This window comes from Equus asinus, chromosome 4 (assembly GCF_041296235.1).
Source record: "Equus asinus isolate D_3611 breed Donkey chromosome 4, EquAss-T2T_v2, whole genome shotgun sequence".
NCBI lineage: Eukaryota > Metazoa > Chordata > Mammalia > Perissodactyla > Equidae > Equus > Equus asinus.
In genome coordinates this window covers 106213964-106238740 of record NC_091793.1, presented here as the reverse complement: position 1 = coordinate 106238740, position 24777 = coordinate 106213964, and the positions used below count along the sequence as shown (strand labels likewise).

The window sequence follows — 24777 nt, the reverse complement described above, 5'->3', positions numbered from 1 at the left end:
CAACTCAACTTCTTCCAAAAATGTTCTGAGTTTATCAATTTCCTACAAAATAACTAATAACTAATTCTAACTTTAATAACACAATAACCAACTCCTTTCTGCCTTTTATTTTTGTCTCTTTGGGGAAGGAAAATGTAAACAAAACATTTGTTTTAGAGGATTTAGAAATTTTTAAGAAGTAAATAAAAGACTTATTTTCCTAATCAATTTTTACATTAATTATACTGATCATGCTGTTATATTTTTCTTAATGGGTAGTCTGTCTTGTCTTTTTTATTTGAGAGCATTCATTTAACGTGACGAAACCCAGTAAAGACTTTATGTAATGCATCACGAGAGCAAATTAATGAAACCACCCAAAAGAAATAGCCTTTACCCATTGGGACCCATTAAAGTGTTTGAGAGCTCCTCGTTATGTTTACATTTGATTAATAGTCCTTTTTAAAAAGAAGGTATGATAACGTTGCTAACCGGCTAGGTTGGAAACCTCTTGGGATATGCTCTGGCTTAAAAGCCAGATAGGCTGTCCAGCACTCCTGCCTCAAAATAAGAGAAACTCTTATTCAGGTGTGCTGAATCCTGAGGGCAATATTTCTGAACCGTCGTTGCAAATAAAAAGTTTACTCGCTTTTCTAATTAGAATGTATAGTGCCTTTTCTTGCCCCAATCGTAAGAATAATATATCTCTTCAACTGTAAGACTGACAGAAATAAATCCCACATAATAAAATCTTCTTAACCAAAGGGATAGCTCTCCCTTCTGGCCATTATACTCAAGGCAGATAGATTCTGTTCTGCACGAGGTCTTTGTTTTTAAATTTGAGATAAATTCTAAAGTCTCAAGCATGAAGCTAATATAAAAAAAAAAAATTCATCTTAAATGTTTCCACTGTCTCTGAGGTTTTCTTTTGTCCTGAAAGAGATTATCTAGGAGTCAACTTTTGGCCCTACACTTTTATTATTTTTCCATATCATTTTGTGAAATGTTCTCTCTTTACTAAATACATTTGAGATGTAAGGTAATTATTTTAAATACAATGAAGATAAATTCTGTCCGATCTGAGATCATGTTAATTATAATTAACGTTAAATAAGTGAAGCCATGTGTACATTTTCCATTCATCATGATTTTTTTCCGTTTTCGTCCAATCGTTATGTAAATTCTAGAAATCACAGAGATGCAACCTTTCAGATAGTGTCTAAAGGCTTAGAAGATTTTAGAACTCTTTTTTGGGGGCATTACATCGGTTTTATTTAAATCAACTATCCACAGCTATGTAGGACTATAGTGAGGACTATGGGAAGTATTGTGAACAGAAGGAAAATCCTAACAGACACAGCTTTAGCCTGCTGGGAACTTAGAAGCTTCCAGAGAGAAAGGATAGTAACCATAAAATATACAGGAAAGCAAAACCATCAGAGACTTGGGGGAAAAATACAGAGCTTGCAATCTTTCTGTAGAGCTGGAAATTAAAGTGCTAAGATCCTCCTATTAACTGAATCAATGAACTAATTTCTCTTCAGAATCATGAAAGTAGCCTGAATAAGACATTGTCTAAAAAGTGTAGTTCATCAAGAGAATTCTAGTTTTGTTGTTTCAGGACATACAGTTTATGATTATCTGAAGTGATTACTTGGTATACTCAATATTTTTTATGAAATATATTGTTTTCTAGAAAAGGAAATTATTCTTTTTTCAGTCTTTTTTTTTTTTAAGGTATGCTTTTTTTGGTAAGGAAGATTGGCCATGAACTAAATCTGTTGCCAATCTTCCTCTTTTATTTTTTCTCCCCAAAGCCCCAGTACATAGTTGCAAATCCTAGTTGTAAGTCATTCTAGTTCTTCTATGTGGGATGCCACCACAGCATGGCTTGATGAGCAGTGTGTAGGTCCTGCACCCAGGATCTGAACCTCCGAACTCCGGGCTACCGAAATGGAGCATTCGAACTTAACCACCTGGCCATGGGGCCGGCCCCAGGAAATGATTTTTTAAAGTGCCTAACTTACAAACTTCTGAAACAAATATCTAAAAAGGGCTTTCCAACCTCCTACCTTCCCTCCAAATGACATTTTTCATCTAAAAATTTTTAACAGAGGAATTAACTGTAGTTCCTCTTTTTAAATTCTTCCTTTTCTTCATAGTAATTCTGTTTATATTTTAATCAACTTTAAATTTTTTAATTTAATTTTTAAAATTTTCAGCCATTACCTTTCTAGCCTCTCTTGGTTACAGCTCTGTTCACCAGTCTTTCAGGAAACCTTTTACTCTCTGACTTCTCTTTTACCGCAGCCTTTGTACATCTCTCCCACTCCGACTCTGTCTCCTTCTCCTTCAAGGTTTTCTCTTCTTCCACCTGTCCCACTGGTGTGCAGGTAAATGTTTAATAACCAGTTCTCAAAGAAAAAGAAATTATACATACATACATATATCAGCTTATTATAACTTTTAATGATATAAAGGATATATGGTGCCCAATTTACAAATAATACTATAAACCACATTCTTTATCGTACATTCCATATAGCTAACTGATTCTCACAGAATGCTTTTGTTGAATTTTGCCAAAATTTTTGTTTTATAGATACCTAATGATTGCAATTGATGAACAAATATAGTTTTAACGTGAAGGTTGGTTGGTGTTTTCATATCTGTTGATCAGTAAGGTGAAAGGAAACAAAGAAACTACATGTCAGAATTTCATTCATTCCTCAGTGATGTGAGCAAATCTTTGCTGAATCAGATAATAGAATCTGAATAATGAAAGATTATTTCCTCAACTTTTTGTGCCATTCACAGTGTAATGGCTACAAAGTTTTACTGTTTTATTAACATTTCCTCCATCACTTTCTTAAGTCTACTCTGGAAAATCAACAAGCCCTGATTTATAGCACTTGATGACTTTTGTAATGTAAAGATTCCCACCATGGCAGATGTCAAACTACTGACGTGACATCGCTGACTGTGGAGTTGGGAAGAGATGCGCAGCAGCCCAATTACATTTTTCCACCATTCAGAACATATAAATATACACAAGAGCATATATAATAGTAAAGTGATTAGAGAGTTTTTATTATTTTTAACTTTTTTTAAAGTAAATTGTGGTTTTAAGTTTGTACAATTTAATTTTTGATCATGGCTGCATTTAAAAACAGGCTAGCAAAATTTCCTGGCAATTTAACTGGTAGTTAAGAGCCAGTATGAGCTGGCTGCAGCATACTACTGGATTCTGTCCCTTAATATTGCTGTTCTAGAATGTTCCAGACTTGACTCTTTGCTCTCCTCACCCTAAATACTTTTGTCGTGTGACTTTAATAACTGTCCTGATCTCAGGGGACACATCTATGCTAAAGATTTCTACATATTCTTTTCTAGCCCAGACTTATCCCCAGAGCTTAAGATTTACACCTGGAAATACCTACAGGATATCTGTATTTAGAAGTTTCACTGGCATCTCAAACTTGTTCCCTTCCGAATAACTCCTGCTCCTGTGGTCTTCATGTCATTGCTGACACCCACCCAATTGTCCTGGACTCCTCTCTTCTCTTACATCCCATATCCAGTCGGTCACAAATCCTGCTGATTTTCCCTGCCATATATATCTTGAGTCTGTTATTGCTCTGGTTCCTAACTAGAGTTGCCCTAAGCTATCCTTGTTAGGGATACCGAACCAGAACCCTAAATGGTTTTCTGGCTCTGGGTCTTTCTTTCCCCACACCCCTCCTTTTTCTCTTCTTCCATCTTAGCCTCCACACAAGTGTTGGAGACGTCTATTTAAATTGCAATCTGCCTGTATCATTCTCTGCTTACAACCCTTCACTTAGTCCTCTATGTCTAGAGGTCATAGAGCAAGCTCTTTAAGGTGAAGAAAATGCTTTCCATAATCTGACCAATTTCTCTAACCTTATCTCTCAGCCATACCTCTTGTGTACACTTTACTTTCATCCCAGTTCTGAACTGCTTGTAATTCCTATGGACAATACATTTTGCTACCTCTTGGCCTGGAATTCCACCTAAACTCTTGTTGTCTAGTACTTTGATTCAATTCAGAATTGTCTTCCAGAAAGTATCCATGGACCTCTTCCAGAAGGTCTCCTTGGACCTCACCTTCTCAGCAAACAAGCCATGTTAGGTGGCCTTCTTCCATCTACCAAAATAACCCCTGCATATCTGTCATTTTAGTTGCCTTATCCAGTTATAGTCATTTATCTCTATATCTAACTGCCTAACCAAAACCAAAAATAGATCCCCAAGAAGAGGAAACTATGTACACAGCTGAGTACAAAGAAGATAATAAATGTTTGATGGAAACATGAATGAATATACCTAAAAAGAAATTAAATAGGATGTTCCTCAATTTGTTATAGCAGTAGGTTTTACATCTAGGATTCCAAAGTCAGATTTCTTTTTAATTTAGATACTTGAAACAGTTTCATCTGCATCTTCTAATCAGGATCTGTTTCTTTTGAACTTGATTATGGGACCTTCAACTAATTTTCTTAATATTACTTAGAATGGTGTTTCTCAAAGGGTTTTTTATAGAGGAGTTGAAGCAGCATCAGATTGTAGGCTAGATCCACATTAAGGAAGGTTTCTCTTTCAACAAAGAGGGCCCTGAAGTGCATTTTTGTCATGAGATTTTAGTTCATTCATTCATCAAGTAATTATTTAGTGCTTATTGTGTGTCAGGATTAGGATTGTATTAGGATTTCAACAATAAAAAATACTAAGTGATTTAAACACTGTAGAGGAAGTTGATGAGAAATCAGAGAAGTACAGAAAATAAGAATACATTCTAAGTTAGAAATTACTGACAAGTATTAAGAAGACACCATGGAGAGAGAAGAGGAGAGGAGATGGCATCCAAGTTGAATCTATTTGCAGCTTCAGGGGTAAGTGTTAGAAATTGTTTGGTTGAGGAACTGTCATAGGGAGCACTTTGTATTAAATAATGTATTTTAAATATTTTATTTATCCTGAGTATGAAGATTTTACATGCATGTTTTTTGCCAGGTTGTGTACGGAGGTTCCCATGCTGCCAAGTTAACATAGAATCAGAGAAAGGAAAAATCTGGTGGAACATCAGGAAAACCTGCTATAGGATTGTTGAACACAGTTGGTTTGAGAGCTTCATTGTTCTCATGATCCTGCTCAGCAGTGGTGCTTTGGTAAGTGATCTGACACCCAATGCATTAAATTGATGGTATTTTTAATAAATGAGTTGGAAGATAAAAATATCATGGTAAATTGTTTCACCTAAGAATTCATCCCTATGGTTAGTACCAAGGACAAAATTTTAGTTTAGCTCAGTAAATATTTATGGAGCACTATTATATGCCAGGGATTATCCTTGCTGCCCTGAATGCAAAGATGGAGAAGATCCAGGTACTTTTCTCAAGGACCTCAGAGGGCATTGTGGAAGAGAGAGGCACCGGGGATTACAGAACTGGGAGGTGTTTGTAAGTGAAATATATACATGATTAAGCTCTGGAGCGAGAACAGTTGTCTGCTTGGGATTTCAGAAAGGTTGCTGATGTTTTGCAAGATCTAGAAAGATAAATAGGAATTTTCCAGGCAGGAAGGTGGGCTGAGGGGAATGAAGTACAAAACAGTATTAGATATTCAGGAAATTAAAAGTTGCCAAACTGTAGAAAGTGTCATGGAAGGAAGAGCAAATACAGAGAGGAGGGTGGTGGCCAGAGATACTGTGACAAAGATAGGCAATGTGAGCTTATGAAGAATCTTGCATATTATTATAAGGGAAAATAGACTATAGTTTAGGGTGAAATGGGACAAGTACATATTCCAAACCTTCTTTGAAAGAGATCTGGGAGAATTACAAGCTCCCTGAGGCTTTTCTTACTTGTTTTAATTTCCTGCTGACACTCAAAAAAGATGGGTCAATTCCAAGTAGAGATACCACTGGAAATTCCATTATACTAAAAACAGAATACTCAAGAACTTTATATATTGTCTCATAGACAGTCTTCATGGAACTGGAATTTAATTTTACTCTACTTACAATAAATTAACTGTTTCATGGATGTGGGTAGAAGATATGAGACTTCCAAGTCAGAGACAAAGGACTTTATTACTCATGGTATAGAAAGCAGCGCGAACTTCAACATATTTACATTGGTTCCCCTGGTCCTCACGTCAGATGGGGCCGTAGTAGGGACTTAAATAAACGTTTCACACATAGCAAGTTAACCTCACAGCTGAGGAACACTGAGCTTAGGGAACCCGTCCTTTTATAGCAAGCAGCAAGCAACCTTGCTCTTTGTCCTAGAAGATCACCTCAGCCCTCAAGGTTGCTTGTGCAAAAACAGCCCTGAGAAATGAGCAGTCAGGGCGTTGCATTCTTGGCATGCTTAGACAACAACAGGCAGGGGTGCCGAGGGCCCACAGTGGATTGCCTCCCCTAACAAATCTCCTCTCGCAAAAACAGAAGCTGCAATAACAAAAAGTCTACTCTACTTATCTGGTGGAATGCAAGTAGGACTCTTGACCGTGTCTACATTATCTTGTATTCCTAATATTATTACTAAGGAAGTTGATGAGTCATGCTGGGTCACATATGTGACTGAGACTTTCAGAAAAAAGATCACAAAAAATTAAAGAAAAGTTTAGAGTAATCTCTTGTTGAAAATGTCTGAAAAGAAAGATGACATGTTGGGGGAGGGGCACTCTCAAAACTGAAATTCAGATGAATCATATGAGGAAGAAAAGGAAAAGGTATTTCAAGAAACTGGTGTTTTTACTCAGGGAGTTTGCTAATTGAGGTAGATTTTAAAAGTACTGTAATTAGTTAATAATACTTTAATTAATAATAAAATAAATAATGTAATAGCTCTAATTTAGTACATATTTATTGTGTTTCAAGATGTTTATATAGATTTTTCTCCTTTAATTTTCAAACAATCCTGTGAGATTATGCTATTTTGCTTGTTTTACCAATGAGGAAGCTGGGTAAAGAATTTGAAAAGTTGCCTAATGTCCCAAAACTGGTAAATGACAGAGCTGCAATGGCTGAAGTCTAAAGTCAAAGCCAACATATCTTTTCACTGTATTGTGGCTCCTCAGAAAGGGGAGTGCACTCCAGGTAGAAACAAAGGAGTGGTAACTGAAATGAGTAACAGTAAAGCCTATGCCCCAAATCAAGTTGAACTCACATAATGCCGCCTTGCTCCCACATTTACAACATTAGTCCTCAAAGGTGGGAGCCCTGCAGATGAATCCTGTTTCAGGCTCTGGGACTAGTCAGGGCAAGGTGTACTCAGGCAGAATGTTTGGTTCTCAGCATCAAGACTTGTGGTTGGTCCTTCTCTGCAGCTCAGTTCTGGGAACGGCACCCTTCTTTGTGATAAAGTCCCTTCCTTGTCTTTGCAGTGCAAGGACTGAGGCATTGCCAGAGTTTCTGTTGAGGCAGCTTGACTAATTGCTCCAGAACGTGGAAAGGGGAAACAACAAAGTCATGAAGGCAGGACTTCAGTTCCTGCACAGTTCAGTTCCATTGACTTTCAGAACTTTTGCCGGCTTCTGGAACCTTCTTTTAGCATCTTAATACATCTGTCCATTCTCTTTGCCCCAACTTCTCTATGTTCTTCAATATTGATACCAACAGTTTGCAAAAAGTGCTAAGGATCATTTGTAAAGTTCTGATAGAGGAACTTGAAATAAGAAGAATAAGAATGGCACAGGCCCATGACTATGGACAAGTAGTATAATGGTACCCACTTAGGATGTTCTCCAACATGGTGAATATTGTTCAAGCTTGAAAGAGAAAATTCTAATATTTTAGACCTCTTTATGTCAGCAATCATTTTCAATGTCTTCAGTGAGCTCAATTTGTTTTTCAGGGTTTTTTTTTTAGTTTTTAAAAAAATTTTATTTATTTATTTTGAGGAAGATTAGCCCTGAGCTAACATCCACTACCAATCCTCCTTTTGTTTTTGGGTTTTTTTTGGCTAAGGAAGATTGGCCCTGAGCTAACATCCGTGCCCATCTTCCTCTACTTTATCCATGGGATTCCTGTCACAACATGGCCTGGCAAGTGTTGTGTAGGTCCGCACCGGGGATCTGAACCAGTGAACTTCAGTCTACTGAAGTGGAATGTGCAAACTTAACTGCTGTGCCACCAGGTTGGCCCCATGAGCTCAATTTTTAAAGTCCATTTCAATTATGTCCCAAGGAGCTTGTATCTATGACCACAGTATTATCGTCTGTCGCTTACTAAAAGTTCTTGGAGAGTATTAAAAGGTGCCACATTTGTGGAGTGAATAACAATGATTTGTAGAGCTGAAGCTCTTAATGAATGATAAAATATTGGTACAAGATTCAAAGGAAGAAATCATCCTCTGTATTCTCTAGCCCTATTAAGCTATGACACTCATTCGTTTAGCAAACCATCCCTTGCATCCTGCCGTGGTCTTGACAGGTAAGCACTGGGAATGCACAAGCATATGAGAGCTGAAGGAGAGGCTCCAAATCCTACTGCTCGGTGGAAGGAGAGTGCAGGGTGAGCAAGACTCAGAAGCTGCCCCTGGAATCATGTCTTAAATTATTAGGACTCATCTAAATTTGAAGGGGGATAAAAGGAGAGTCACATGAGTGGAAATTCCTGCAGGTGTCAGAGATTATGGTTCTTTTAGAGGATTGTAAATAATTTCATTCTTTTGCACCCTCTTTCTCTTGATCTCTGGTGACCACTGGTCACTGCTGAGGTCACTAGAGAAGGCTAGAAATAAGCATTACACACTAGCTGTAAACCAGAATAAAGTCAGCTGACCCATAACAGTACTATATTTTAGTGGTTTCTCTGTCTGACTTGTATTTCCTGCTTCGTCATGAATCATAAGCTTTAAGTTGTACATGAATTGAAATTTGAAAATTATTTTCACAGGCTTTTGAAGATATATATATTGAAAAGAAAAAGAACATTAAGATTATCCTGGAGTATGCTGACAAGATATTCACTTACGTCTTCATTCTGGAAATGCTTCTAAAATGGGTGGCATATGGTTATAAAACATATTTCACCAATGCTTGGTGTTGGCTGGATTTCTTAATTGTTGATGTAGGTACTTTAAGTAAACTTGAAAATTCTTACAAATTAGTGTTCTGAAAAACCTTCACTAGTCTTGTGTATCATCATATTTAAAATTTGGTTAGCTTTCTGTACTTTCAGACTATAGGTTTATGTTTTTAGAACTATTAATGCAGTCAGTTGAAATATATCTGTGTGGAAAATTAAAAGAGAAATTCTTCAACAAATGTAAATTCTTTTCGGTATCATTGTAATATTCATTATTTACTCTTGTATGTGTTTTCTGCAATCAGAGAAGATGTGATTTATATATAATTTGAATAGCATTCCTGTTGGAAATAAGAACAAAATAAAAAACTAGGAGGTGGGGGGGTGGGAATGGAAAAAGGCAGAGGCACAGATTAAAAAGATAAAATACTGGGTTTTTTGCAATATAAATTTAGAAAATAAAAGATGAAAAAAAATTAGGAAATAAAAAAACATTTAGGAAAAAAGATGCAATGTAAATTTAGAAAATAAAAGGGTATATCAAGTTGCTTGACATGTTAGCTGAAAGTTATGTAAAAATGAGAGTGCTGAAGCTAAATAACTCTGTGTTAGGGATAAGGAAAGACATGAAATTTCAAAATGTTTATCTCAGTCACAGTGATAGGTAAAACCAAAATGAGTCACAACTCTTGTCTCCGTTTCAAACATCTAATTTGCGCTTCATCTCTAGAGTGGCAGTGGAGCAGAGAAATAGGTATTAATAATTTCAAGTAGTAAATCAGAGAACTGGGGAATACTTGGATGATGGAAAATACATAAGAATGCTTCAGTTTATGCATTATTTTTGACAAAGGAAAAATATTTTTTAGGCATCTTATTGAAATAGTCAGGAAAGAGAATCCTAAAACAGCTTGTGATATCAAGGCATCTCATATAGAAATGAATGGTACCACACCCATTATTATCAATTCATTCTTATTTAGCATACTCCATTTTATTATTTTTATTATATAATAATAAAATACTATATTTTTATCATGAAATTTAATAATATATCGCATATAATTATTTTATATGATGTTTTATATTATTTTAAAAGGCTTTCTTAAATTAATCCATGACCTCAGTCTCCCAATTATATTTTTCTCAGAATGATTTATGTTCTTCATTTTCTTAAAAATTCCCCTAGATTTTAGAAAACCTTATCTTTGTGGGCAGGGAAAGAACATCCTATAATCAGTCATAGTTTTTAGAGATTTGTTTTCCATCTAATGTCTGCAATTACAGGGCAACGTGCACATTTTTATAGTACCAACAAGCGCTCTAAATATTTAACCAAGAGTGCATCATCAGGCTTTTCAGAAAAGATAAGTTAATACAGTATCATTCATAGATATCAAAATTACAATTATATCAAAGTAACTATGAAAAGCAAAATCTGACTGCACAATTGAACCCAAACTAATCATATCTACTCAAAAGTTCGATTTTGCAATGTTATCTAAAGCTCAGTAAACTCTTTTTTAACAGGTCAATATATAAAACATTACCAAAAAAAATATTTGTTTTCTATATAGGTGGTTTGCAAAAAAAAACTTTTTCCCAAGATGTAGCTATACATTATACTTCATATGTTCTCTCAGGCTGTCTGTATGAGACCTCTAATTTTTGATACCTAATATTAATAATTTCATATTGTTTGATTGCTTTTTGATTCATCTTTTTTATATATATTACCTAGTTACTGCCTAGAAAAATAAATGGTAAGATGGATGCTTTGGTAATATAATAGTTTTAAACAAAGGCTAACCAAAATAAAAAGAAATAATAGGAGGAATGTAGTTATTTCTTTTCTTTTCTCTTAATCTTTAAATATGATTGGAACTTTTAAAATTTATAAAATATTTAAGATATTCAAAAATATTTAAAAATATTATCACGAATTGTTGTTTTCATCAGTCAGCTTAAGAAATAAAAGTTGCAAGTAGAGGGGCTGGCCCCGTGGCCGAGTGGTTAAGTTCGCGCACTCCGCTGCAGGCGGCCCAGTGTTTCCTTGGTTTGAATCCTGGGTGCAGACATGGCACTGCTCATCAAACCACGCTGAGGCAGCGTCCCACATGCCACAACTAGAAGAACCCACAACAAAGAATATACAACTATCTACCGAGGGGCTTTGGGGTGAAAAAGGAAAAAATAAAATCTTAAAAAAAAAATAGATAAATTCAAGATTTAAAAAAAAAATGAGTAAAAAAAAACAGTTGCAAGTAGAATTGAATTTAAGTTAAGAAAGAGACATGGCTGTTTAATAACAAATTATTTTGATTTGGAAATCTGAATTGGTGAGTCTCAATTTTTAGGAGTATGTAATATGCTGAACTCAGGGAGGAATACAGCTTCAATTTGAAATATTAAGATTTTGAAAAAAGGTAAGTAAATCTTGGTATATGTAAATATATAAGTGGGAACTTGTTAGGGGTACAGTTCTCAGAACCCACCCAAGATCTTCTGAATCAGAAAGTCTGGTGTTGGGACCCAACAAACTGCTGTAACAAGCCCTCCAGTGTTCTGGTGTGTATTCAGGTTTCAGAATCAGTGATCTGATGTGGTATTCAGAGGATGGACTTTGATTTCTTCAGGCTTCTTGATATTTGAAACTTACTTGATTGAGCATTATTCATCAGTATGGACATAGATCGTGCATATACATATGCTTGCAGAGATAGATAAATGTATGTATATGCCTGTATATTCTCAGTTACAGACTATGCTGTGGTTTACTCAATCATATGCTTCTATTATATTCAGTATCATGACACCTAACAATGGTTTGGAGATCACGTCTACTGTTTCCTTAGGGGGCTATTCAAATTATAATAGACATTTTAAAACTTTATTTTTTTCTAATAAAAAAGGAACACTTGTTATTCTGACTAAAAAGCATACTTAATTTTTTAACTGTACTTAAGTGGAAAATAAGGGACCTGAATGACTGGCTAAAATTAAGAATGATATGAGGGACAATTAGTTCTGCTGGATATATAGCATGAGGACTAAAAAGAATGTTACATTTTGTGCGACATTCGGAAGTAACTACATGAGAACAAAACCCTACAACACATCCCGATTCATAAATCAGGTTACTTGTCCCGACAGCAGCAGCAGTTAACTTCTGAGCAATGAATTTTCCTACTCTGTCAGTAGGTAAATATAAGGAAGTAGACTCTTGGGTGTCCCAACCTTTCCCTGGAAAACTTGAATCTTTTAGTCAATACTTAATTCATAAGGAAGAGCTGCGTTCCCGACATTGTTCTTAGACATTGCCTCCTTCTACACACAGTGTAAAAGAAATGGATAGTTTAGATAGAACTTATTCAGAGGCTGAATGCATTTCCAGATCCAGATCTAAGGTCATTGAGGAGCATATTGCTCTATTACCAAAATGTGTATTGATTTTATTTCTGTCTGTGTTCCTTTTTCTGAGATCATTTGTGATAAGCACACAAATTTCTGTTGGGTCCTGGTGTGGTGGTGGTGGTGGGTCTGGCTAACGTGATGAAGTTCTGGATGTCTGTGTGGATGTGAAGCCAGTGAGACCACCTAGAGGTTCTCATGCTCTCTTCAATACAGTTGAGATTTTCTCCCACTAATCACTACTAGGTAGATCTTTGCTGCCAATTCTGAGAAATCATAAGGCAGAGCAGTCTTGTGGGGAATTAGCCCCATCTCAAAATCATGAGTCTCCAAAATGCTTTTGAATAAGGTTTGTACTAGGATTTAGATTTGGTTGAGTTAATGCCACACTCCTACGACTTAGCTTCAGAGTCACACACTTTGTTATGCCGTGGGTTTTATTTCAATTGAAATTTTGATAGTTTCTCTAATTAAATGTTCAGAATTAATAAGCATGTACATAGCATTGGCTACAAAAGTGTGAAAATCACGTGTGATTCTTATTCAGATATAAGGAATAACCTAACTTCCCTCTATTATTTCTTCTTATTTTGATTAACCTTCCTTTAAATCTATTTCCTTACAAAAGTATCCATCTTACCCATTTTTTAGGCAATGACTAGATAACTTGATATATAAAATCATATTGTTCTTCTTGAGCTGCTCTTAATGACCGTTGAAATTGACTTTTCTTCTTTATGCTTTATTATTTCATTAAAATGATTAATAAAATTTTTTTTGTAGGTTTCTCTGGTGACTTTAGTCGCAAACACTCTTGGCTACTCAGACCTTGGCCCCATTAAATCCCTCCGAACACTGAGAGCGTTAAGACCTCTAAGAGCTTTATCTAGATTTGAAGGAATGAGGGTAAGAAAATACTAAGCTTTCTAATACAATATTCTTGGTTTTTAAATGAAGTATAAAATATGAAAAAATGGGTATGTAGAAATTATGGACTATTTATATTGACATGCATGTACATATATGTATATATATTGGACTGCCTATGTATATAAATGTGTATACATGTGCATATATACACAGTATTTCAGTGTATATTGTTTAACAAAGAGTGAATCAATTCCAGGAATGCCTCCTTTATATAATATTGTTAGGTAATGATCTTTTCCCTTCTTAAATGAAAATCTTCCCTATGCTAGGAAAGTCAAGTGAAGGGGACACTATTAGTGCTGACAACATCTCTCATATACAAGTCATCAAGGGCTTGCCTGTGTCAGGTGGTCAAATAATGAAATAATGATTTGAGGTATTTTGTAGTTCACTTCCTTTGAGCCTTGAGGCACTTCAGCTTATTGACTTTCCCAGATGGACCCCAGTCCCCCAAGACTGAGTAGGGACAATGATCATGGAGAGACAGACAGTGGAACAGTAGTTATTCTGTGACATCTGCTATAAAACAGTAAACACACAGTGCTACAAGAACATAGAAGTGGGAGTGGCTGCCTGGAGAAGTCTGGGAAGGGTTCACAAGGAAGTAACATTGAAGCCTTGATGAAAGAGTGGGCCCCAAATCACAGGCGGGTAGTCATCTTAGGCAGAGATGCTACATGTTAGAGAAGCACAGAGTTGAGTATACAAGATGTTTTTGAGCAATGACTAGAAGAATCAGTGGGCCTAGGTGATAAGACAGTAGGGAGGTTAGCAGGAAATGAGGATGAAAAAGTAGGCTTGAACAAGAGTTGGCCACTTTGAACCTTATTCTCTAATCCTGTTCTTCCTCACTCTTTTAGTGTCATGTAGGTTGTAAGAATCTCATGAAAGTTTGAATCATCTCTCCATAAGGAAATCATACCATAATGTTTTCCATTTAATTTCATGTCCGCATGGAACCTCTACGGGTCCATGGACCCCAGAGTAATAACTATTGCTCTGGACCAGGGGTCAAGAAACCAAAGCCGACAGGCTGGCTGCCTGTTGTGTAAAGGGTTTCACTGGATCTCAGCCACGCCCATTTGTTTATGTATGATCTATTGCTACAGTGGTAGAATTGAATATTTGCAACAGAGATTATATAACCCTCCAAATCTAAAAATATTTAAGAAAATGTTTGCCAACCTTTGCTCTAGACAATCTCAAAAGTAGTTGGATCCTTAATGTTTCACCATTTGGAAATGTCTTAAGAGCCCGCTTGATACATTGCAAAAAAGAGGGAGCACAATGCTCTTACTTAACAGATTAGTCTTTGACACATTTGTACTCAAATTCAGACTAGAGCTGACGTGTAAGAAGACAGGTAGGTTTTGAAGGATGGAGTAATTAAGAAAATCTGGACAGTGATAAATGCATGGTAGTCACCATGCAGGAAAATTGGAGTGGCAAGAGGCCCTGGTGATCTATAACAGTGGAAATGCTGAGAAGCAGAAATAATGGGAGAATTAAAGATAAACATCATTTTTGTTTTAACTGAGGCCAGTACTATGTATATTTAGCCAAGGGCTTATTTATAATGTATTTTTAGAGTTAGAATAACAAATTTGAAAAGATTGCTCTCATTTTGCAGATGAGGAAACAGAGGTCCCAAGGTCTTAACTGAATTCACATATCATACAACCAGCAGAATCAGTTAAATCTAAGGAGATCATACCACTAAGACTCCCAATCCTAGCTCTAGTTTATACTCACCAGTATAAACTATATAAGAGAATTTTAGCACTGGTAATTCTAGGCCTATGAACCTTTATACATTTTGTTTATTTTTTTAGCATTTATATTTATAAATTTCTTTCTTTTCTAGAGTATGCAGATTTTGCGACTTCACCTTACATATATCAGGTTTTTGGTTTATTATTTTTATTTATTTTCTATTTATTTAAGCTGTCATATTATCTTAGTTATTTTGTTTTGTATTGTTGCTCATAGTTTCACTGTGTATTCATCACGTATTTTTGTAAGTTTGTTGATCACAGGACTCCCGTCTTGTTTTGTCTTGCTTGGCATACTGATGAGTGTAGACTAGGCATTCAGTTAAGACATGTTGGTTGGTTGACTTGACATATTAAACATTTAAGGGTGGCTTTTCTAATTTCTCTAATTCTGCATTGTGTTTTATTAATATTGCCCATTTAACATTTTTACTAATCCTCATCATTCTTTTCTTTCTTTTGAATACTAGGTGGTCGTGAATGCACTCATCGGTGCAATTCCTTCCATCATGAATGTGCTACTTGTGTGTCTTATATTTTGGCTAATATTTAGCATCATGGGAGTAAATTTGTTTGCTGGCAAGTTCTATCAGTGTGTTAACACCACAGATGGGTCTCGGTTTCTTACAAATGAAGTTCAAAATCGTTCCGACTGTTTTGCACTGATGAATGTTAGTCAAAATGTGAGATGGAAAAACCTGAAGGTGAACTTTGACAATGTTGGACTTGGTTACCTGTCTCTGCTTCAAGTTGTAAGTGACTTCTTTCATGAATGTTTGATGTTTTAGTAGACAGTGGATGAAGAATATGTGTCATTCTTTAAATAATCTATTAACTAGAAATTAAAGATAAAGTACTTTGTGACTTTAAAAAGACACTTAGTCTTTCTTAGAACATGTGCCTATAAGCATGAGTTAAGAAGCATAGGTTCTGTTGCATTTGAGAGTTATTAATCCATGACTGACATTTGGTGTCATTTGGCTCCATCTGAATATTGCTCCAACATGAGAATAAGGGGACTTCCTTCTAACACAGAGAATCCTTAAGAAATGGAGAAAAATTGTTTCCCGCCTTATTCATAAAAATCTCATCTACTTCTGGAAAAATAAATGTTGATGTGCAAATTGGCAGGAATTGTTTGTTGTTAGTGTCCTTGAGTTGACGCTGACTCCTAGCAACCCTGTGTATAGCAGAGTGGAACTCTGCCTGCCTGGTCTTTCTGCACCATCCTCTCACCTTCCAGCTCTGTATCAGACAGTGCTCCACTCCTATACACAGGGTTTTCATGGCCAATTTTTTTTAGAAGTGGGCGTCCAGGTCCTTCTTCCTAGTCTGGCTTAATCTGGAAGTTCCCCTGAAACCTGTCCACCATGGGTGACCCTGCTGGTATTTGAAATACTGGTGGCATGACTTTCAGCATCACAGCAACACACAGCCACCACAGCAGGACAACCGACACACAGGTGGCGTGGTTCCCCGACTGAGAAATGAACCCGGGACACAGTGGTGAGAGTGCCGAATCTTAACCACTATACCACCAGGGCTGGGTCTGCAGGAATTGTAACAACCTGGAAATAATTAGCTTGGACTAAGATTTAGAATATGACTTGGGAATGTGTCCTTTTTGTTCTTGATATAGCATCTTTATATTAAATTGGTATTTTGAAATACAGTAATACTTAGTGATTTGATATTAGTTAATAAGCATTGCAACAATAAATAGACTAAACTCATGTATGGCTGTTTTAGAGTATGAGCTTCACATTCAGATTCTATAAATGTTTTTTTTACAGGCAACATTTAAGGGATGGATGGATATTATGTATGCAGCCGTTGATTCTGTTAATGTAAGTATTGGCTGACATAACACTAAACTCTACAATTCTTAAAAGCTTCTTAGTTTAATTTGGCTGTTTTCAAACAGTAGCTCCAAGCAGCCCTTGGTGTGTACCACACAAAATGAAGAACTTCCACCCAATAGTAGTCTAGTGGTTACATGTGAAGCATTTGGAGACAGAGCTTGCCTCCACCTCTGGCTCTACCATCTCACACAAGCTCTGCAACTGACTTTGAGCAAATTGCTTACCTCTCTGAGTCTGTTTGTTGACTGTACAAAGAAAATAATTCAATGCCTCCCTCATGGGATTGTTCTGAGGATCTAACAAGAAAATGTAAGTAGAGCACTTAGGACAGCCTGGCAATAAGAAGTGCTCACTAATTATGAGTTTATCAAAATAAAAGTGAAATAATGTATTTTATTCATAGTTAATAAGAACTATATTTTTATATTTTAAAGAGCCATGGGAGAGTCTATGTGAAATAAGTTCTCTGCTAAGAAAGTTAAATCCAGTGAAGACAGTTCTGTAATCAAATGAAAAAAAGTCAGCAAAATTTATATAAATATGATATCATCTCTTTTACAGTCTTTTTTGGAAATAAAAAACATACTTTATGTCATTTAGCTACTAAATTATCCTACAAGTCTAAGAACAAGTATTACATATGGTTAAGCTCTGTGTAGTCATTTAAAGATTATGTTCATATACGTAGTAACCATGTAATCAATATTTATGTACTGTTGAATAAATTTTTAGGAGTGATTATGTTGCGCCTCAACAATGCTATGACTTCTGAAAAGCCAAGTTCATCCAGGATAGCACTGTTTGGATTACCTTGTCAAACCATGTGAAAAAGAAAATGATGACTGTTATTGTCAACATACTGCTAACTTTTGTTAATTTTATAGGTAGACAAGCAGCCCATATACGAATACAGCCTCTACATGTATATTTATTTTGTCATCTTTATCATCTTTGGGTCATTCTTCACTTTGAACTTGTTCATTGGTGTCATCATAGATAATTTCAACCAACAGAAAAAGAAGATAAGTATTTTAAGTTTTTTTCATTGCACTAAAAATTCTGAACAATTATTTTCCCAAAAACATATTATGAAATTTAATTTGATATCAGTTAGTAATTAGCTTTATTAGAATTTCATTTCTTTTTCAAATAATTGGCCAGTATACAATTATAGCTATGCTTAATGTCATTCATCTCTGCATAGTAAAATAATGATCTCTTATGTCATAACTATTTTTAAGCCATGGTTTTTTTCAATGTTTCCTGTAGAGGATTGATTAATTAAGAAAAATTAATGTGTTAATTATTTATTCAAAACACATTTCGTAAGTAGTTACTTCATTCTGTTCTGAGCCACTGTTCTGTGTGGCATGTCTTGAGCTTGTGCTTCAGCAAGACCAACATAAGCTATGGTTCCGGAGGTCAAGGTGTTTACATTATAGCAGAAGAAATGAGACACGTAATGGAAATTAAGATTTGTTGAATGTTGCAAGTGAGGCACTCCCCTGAGATTTCTGTTTCATTAACCCTCACATCACTTGTATTAGTTTCTTAGCCCTGCTGTAACCAAGTACCACAAACTGGGTGGCTTCAAAAACAGAGATTTATTTTCTCATATTTATGGAGGCTAGAAGCCCGAAATCAAAGTGTTGGCAGGGCCTTCAAAGCCTCTAGGGGAAGATTCTTCCTTGGATCTTCCAGCATCTGGTTGCTCAAGCATTAGTTGGCTTATGGCAGCATGACTTCAGTCTCTGCCTCCATGGTCATATGGTGTTCTTTCACTCTGTGTCTCTCTTCTTCTTAAAAGACACCCATCATATTGGATTAAGGGCCCACCCTACTCCAGTATGACCTCACTTTAATTTAGTTACATCTGCAATGACAATATTTCGAAATAAGGTCATTCTGAGGTACTAGAAGTTAGACTTCAACATATCTTTTTTGGAGGGACACAATTCAACCCATAACATCAACCATAAAAGGTATTATTATTATAAACCTTTTCTTATAAATGAGGACAGGCTCAGAGAGGTGAAGTGATTTACCCAAGATCATACATAGAGTAAGTGATAGAGTTTTAATAGAGTCAATAGTTGATCCCATGGACCATATATATATATATATTTAGGCCCTCTACCCTGCTGTATCTCTAAATATTATAATGTGAGATAGTGATAAATGCAATAATAAAATTAACAAAAACAACAAAAGAAATGTACACGGACAGTCAGAGGAAAAATAGATAAAGCTATAGAAAGTTTTGTGATGTATGTGACAATTGAGCAGGACTTGGAAGATGAATAAGAAGATGTGTAGCAACTGGGAGAAAAAAGGATGGACAATCTACATGGAGAAGTAGAGAAATGTGTGAGCACATGCATAGTGCTGATAAAGGAGGCAACAATCCAGAAGGAATAGCCATCCAACCAGTTTGGATGGAGATTTGAGATGGAGTTTTGAGAAGACAAATAGTACAAGATGAGGACAGTTATTATTATAATTGTTCTATTTTATTATTAGTTATTGTTAATCTCTTACTGTGCCTAATTTATAAATTAAACTTCATCATAAGTATATATATATAAGTATACTTCATCATAAGTATATATATATATATATACTTATATATACTTATATATAAGTATATAAGTGTATAGGAAAAAACATAGTATATATATATATAGGGTTCAGTACTATCCATGGTTTCAAGCATCCTCTGGGGTCTTAGAACTTATCCCCTGGGATACACGGGGACTACTATATAAGCAGGACATTGATATTTATTAAGACTTGATGATGTGTCTGATCTTGTGTAAAGTACTTCACGCATGTAATCTTAGTCAAGTTTTACAACAGATCTAAAAGGCATAGTATCCCCCCTTTACCTCTCAGAGAGGTTACATCACTTGCACATGGTCTGACAGCTAGGAAGTAGCTTCACCATAGATCTAACTCCAGAGTCTCTTTTTCCAGGGACTATGAAAACTCAGTTTTAATAAAAAATGAATCTAGTAATGATGCATAGAATGACTGGAAAGAGACCAAAGACTAAGCCAGACCCTGCTTTACTTCCTGCCTGGACCACACTTCAGTCTCCAGATTAGTCATTTGAAGCAATTGAGAATAGGGGATATTTCATTTAAGAGATTTGAGGGGGAGAGTCTACACTATTGTTTGTGATTTGTAAGAGAATAAAGCATCTAGGAGGTCTCAATTTTCTCATCAAAGTTGACTGAGTTACTGTGGCTGTAGCACCACCCACAGAAAAAGAGAGGGGATAAGGAATAGAATTCAAAGAGGGAGTGATTTAAGATGCTGGCTTAGCGTCTAAGAAAAGATGGATATACATAAAATGAAATGTCATTATTGTGCATGATTGATATTTGCAAGTGATGGAAAATTTAGTAAATGTTAAATGTTATTTATGCTTTCATTTCCAAGTACAGGTGTTTATTTTTCAAAGATGTTTTTAAAAGTCCATGTTTCATTCTTACAGTTTATTTCCAAGAGTCAAACTTAGCTAACATTATATATTCATGCCTTTAGACAGAGAGTCTTTAATAATTAATAATTATTCTTGCAAATAATTTTACAAAGTATACTCTAATTTTCTATTTAATTATTTTTTCAACTTTAGTCATTATATATGTGTATTTTGATATATAAGCACACACGTATGACTCCCCAACATTCCCTACACAGGATAAATTAAACATGTATCTAGAAAAAGCTCTATGATCATGGACGGGACAATCACAGCCCTAAATGCTTTAATCTCCTTGCTCTTAAATGTTATTTGTGAAACAAGAATTTCCACTGCAGGAAGATGGGTTGGGTTGGCACCATTACCACTACTGTCAGGCAAAAGTTACTAATTTAGACACACTGACTATCCCTTACCATTCTTCCAGTATTTCATTTACGATTTAAGCAAACCTTTTATTTTCTGCCCTTTTCTGAATGGCTTAGGGTTTCTTTCCACTCTACTAAGAGAAGGAAAGAAGACAGGAGCAACCCTTCAATTAACCTGCTACGTAAGAGGCCTTCTGCTAGAACTTTGTATATATAAGTTCATCTGATCCATAGAACAACCAAGGGAAGTGGCATCTTTACACAAGTGTTTACACTGGGGCCTAGTGAAGATAAGTAACTTGTTTCAAGTCAAGTAACAGGTCCACTGGCAGTCAGGATCCAAAGGTCTGTTTGACTTCAAAGCCCATATTCTTTCCACGAGGCAATGTTGCCTCTTAAGGCTTTTTAAGTTCAATACGTTGATCTCAGCTTATGACTCTACCAACTACCCATATCTCTTTCAAATAATAAACCCCATTTTACTAGTTTTTCCAGCTATCCATCATCCTTATAAGTAATGTTACCATCTTTAATAAGTTCATGTGATAATTGGGTTTTAATAGTTCATCAAAAAACACTTCTAAAAATTAGAATAAAAATTAATGGGTTCAAGTTATAAAAGGGAAAAGTAGGTAATATATTTACACAAATGCCTAATACAGAACTGGATACATAAGAGTAAATTCTAAGTATAGCAACCCCTTTCAGTAACTAACCTTATTGGGAAGGTTAATAATATCAATAGTAATAGTAACTAACAATTATTGAGGGCTTGTGTATCTGGCATTGTGCTGAGTGTTTTGAATGCATTATCTCAATTGATCCTCACAACAAACCAATGAGATAGTTACTCTTGTAATGCTGAGATGACTTATCCTTAAAGAGATTAAGAAACTTGCCCAAGGACAACAGAGATGAGATTTGAATGAAGATGATCTGATACCAGAACTAAAGTCTTCACTGCTACGTAATACAACCTTGACATAGAGTGTAACATAGAAAAAGACCGGCCTCACTTACAGAGTGTTTCCCATCTAACTTTTAAAGGAATGCATTTTACACAAGGTGTATATAAGCTGTAGTAGAACAAAACAGCAATGCAAGTTTCTCTATTGGAGCATCTTGTAATCTCCCCTTAGTTTCATTCCACTCATCCTTATGTTGACACCCAGGGTATCATCAAGGGAAGACAAAATCTGCTGCTTTGATTTTTACCTCTAATTCAGAGCTCTGTCCCCAGTGTTTTCTTAGCTTCTTCTGGTAAGTTCTTGACGTGCTCTTGATATTCAGCCTCCATCAGTGAGCTATAAAGGATCCGCTCTTGAAATTGGCATGAAGGCTGTCTCTCAAGCCTGGCATCAATAGATCAGATGAATATCAACATTACAAAAAGACTCCATATCAACAAGAGGAAAGGTGAATTAAAACACTCTAGGATAGAAAGGGGAGTCTGGTTATCATTAGGTATCTAATAAATTTAAAAATGCAGTATAACAGGAAGCTGAATATTAACTAATCCAGGAACACTAAAGGGAAACCATAACCAGATTGTTTTTAACTCCAGGAATCTACAGTAACGATTTTAGAACTGTAAATTCTCCAAAATAAATTCCTAATTACATGGATTATACTAATTTATGCCATAACTAAGAAGTTGATATTACAGATCAGTGTAGAATATGCATCAATCTGTAAAAATTACAGATAATTTTAAGACATGAGCAGACCCTAAAAGAACAGGCAAAGTGTCTAGGCCCCCTTGTGGCTTTTACAGTTTGGAAACTTCATTTTGATGTTAGACTCTTTTGCTGTTGAATCTTAAAAGTTGTGTGTTCAATTAAAAAGTGCTTCAGGTCAGGGGCCCTGGATTATTGGTAATTTTCTCATTACCTAGAACTCTGTTATGCATAGTGTTGACACCTGATAAAGCGTTTATGTTGAAATTCCTTTATTTGGAATTAAAAGGTAGCTAAAGAGTTTCTTGAAATACACACACATACATGTACGGATATGTGTGTTACATATTTATTGTATATTCTTTTTCTCTGCTAAAGGAATATGGCATTTTAAAATGAATACAAATGAACATAAAACTAATACCATTTTTGCTACACATTTTGGCCCGTATTCTTAATGAGTGCTTAAATATTAGCTAAATCATCAAAAAAAGTATTCACTACTTTTATTTCTTATAATCCTTCCTAATATATTTGTTATTTAGCAATAAAATGTCTGATGAGAAAAGTAGCAGATAAAATGTGATACCAGCACATAGTTTAAAATAACACAGATTACCTCACCAAAAGAACGTTGAGCCAATCATTATTGTATGTAATACATGTATTTTATATACATATTACATTATGTATGGAGAGTCATGAGCCTACACGTAGGTAAATCCCTTAAGACAGGTTTTATTTATAGCTACATTGCACATAATAAAATGCATTTCATTTCTATATTAATACATTTTTAACCTGTCGTAATGATCTGAGGAATGATCTAGACAATGATTCTGGTTTTAACTAGATTTATTTTTTATTTCTTTACCTTGGAGGTCAAGACATCTTTATGACAGAAGAGCAGAAGAAATACTATAATGCAATGAAAAAGCTGGGATCTAAGAAACCACAAAAACCAATACCTCGGCCAGGGGTAAAAAAAAATAAATATATGTATATGTGTGTGTATATATATATATATATCTTTAGCATGTAAATTTTCAAATTTTTTAAATTCATCTTTAATGTACTATTTTTTAAACATGAATGCTAATCTTTTGAAAAGTCCTTATATAACTAAATATATGTATTTTGAACATGATCACAGTTCTTAATATTTCTTCTTATTTTTTGTTTTTCTTTAAAAATTAAAAATAACTATATATGTTTTTACTTTTATATTAGCACACAACTTACTACTAGTACAATGGCCTACAGAGAATCAAAATAGAATGTACTTCTGATTGAAATTTATTTATGCAAATGGTGATTTTATAATGTAGCGATTGCTATCTATCAGTAGGGTGAAACTAACATGTAGATCTTTGATATTACAACAAATAGCAAAAGAAGCAACTAAATTGGTCATGAATCTGAACTTTGCCCTACCGTGGGGTCAAAGACCAGAATAGGCTCAGATGGAAATAGTGAGGCTTAGAGGTCAAAGAGTACTTTATATTCCTCTAACAATTGAAAAAAACATTTAAATGCATTACGTGCGTTTCAATTTATATTCAACGTAACACACCTTACCAAAGAGTCATACCTAAAGACAGAGCATCCTACAGGTGGATACCCAATTATTACCGAGCTAGCTACATGAGAATCCCCCAGCACTTTTTAAACGGAAACACTGCCAGGTCTCAGCCAGACCTACCAAATCATAATCTATGAATTTAAAGCCCTGGTATTTAATTTTTTGAGTACTCTACCTGATCTTGATACAATACTTTAAAACTTGCCTATACAACTATTAAAGGGATTTTGAAATGTGTTTCCTGGAAAGCATAATACTAGCAGTGAGATTGACAAGAAAGGTAATAAGTAAGTATGGCTATGTCTAGAAATATATGTTCTATGCAAGGAAGAGATAGGAAAATATAGGTCTCTGATATTTTAGCAGTAATATCAGTACAAGAAAAAACAACACTTTAGTTAAAATAATAAAACAAAGTAGAAATTTAGAGATATGCTATTATAGAAACTTGGAATACTTCAGGCAATGGGGCTGAGGTTTTCTTAACAAAAAATTACCTTACGATCGTGGTAATTCATATATAACATCCTAGGGTGGATATAAACTTAGAAGCAAATGTTCGTATACAAGGCTAACTAAAGACTGGCCTGATATACTGAAAGTCTACAACAACAAAAAGTTGTCATTTACTCTCACTTGGATTTAACCCATTGATAATATT

General features: G+C 35.2%; 1 protein-coding gene and 1 long non-coding RNA gene across 6 annotated transcripts in view; one reads left to right on the top strand and one right to left on the bottom strand.

The window, feature by feature from the left end:
• LOC123285248 (uncharacterized) overlaps positions 1-24777 on the bottom strand; it is a 128261-nt gene that overhangs the window by 50599 nt on the left and 52885 nt on the right. For 2 of the 4 annotated variants that reach the window (XR_011502842.1, XR_011502844.1), the window contains exons 3-4: positions 22074-22210; positions 2209-2361 (exon numbers count right to left, since the gene is read on the bottom strand). This is a non-coding gene — a long non-coding RNA (uncharacterized lncRNA). The remainder of the gene's footprint in view (positions 1-2208; positions 2362-22073; positions 22211-24777) is intronic. The other 2 variants (XR_011502843.1, XR_006526880.2) reach the window with 1 other exon arrangement.
• SCN9A (sodium voltage-gated channel alpha subunit 9) overlaps positions 1-24777 on the top strand; it is a 168903-nt gene that overhangs the window by 136984 nt on the left and 7142 nt on the right. For both annotated transcript variants that reach the window (XM_044768770.2, XM_070508042.1), the window contains 7 exons: positions 5011-5165; positions 8900-9073; positions 13226-13348; positions 15615-15896; positions 16938-16991; positions 17891-18028; positions 23409-23513. In XM_044768770.2, coding sequence (XP_044624705.2) covers positions 5011-5165; positions 8900-9073; positions 13226-13348; positions 15615-15896; positions 16938-16991; positions 17891-18028; positions 23409-23513 — 1031 coding nt within the window. The remainder of the gene's footprint in view (positions 1-5010; positions 5166-8899; positions 9074-13225; positions 13349-15614; positions 15897-16937; positions 16992-17890; positions 18029-23408; positions 23514-24777) is intronic.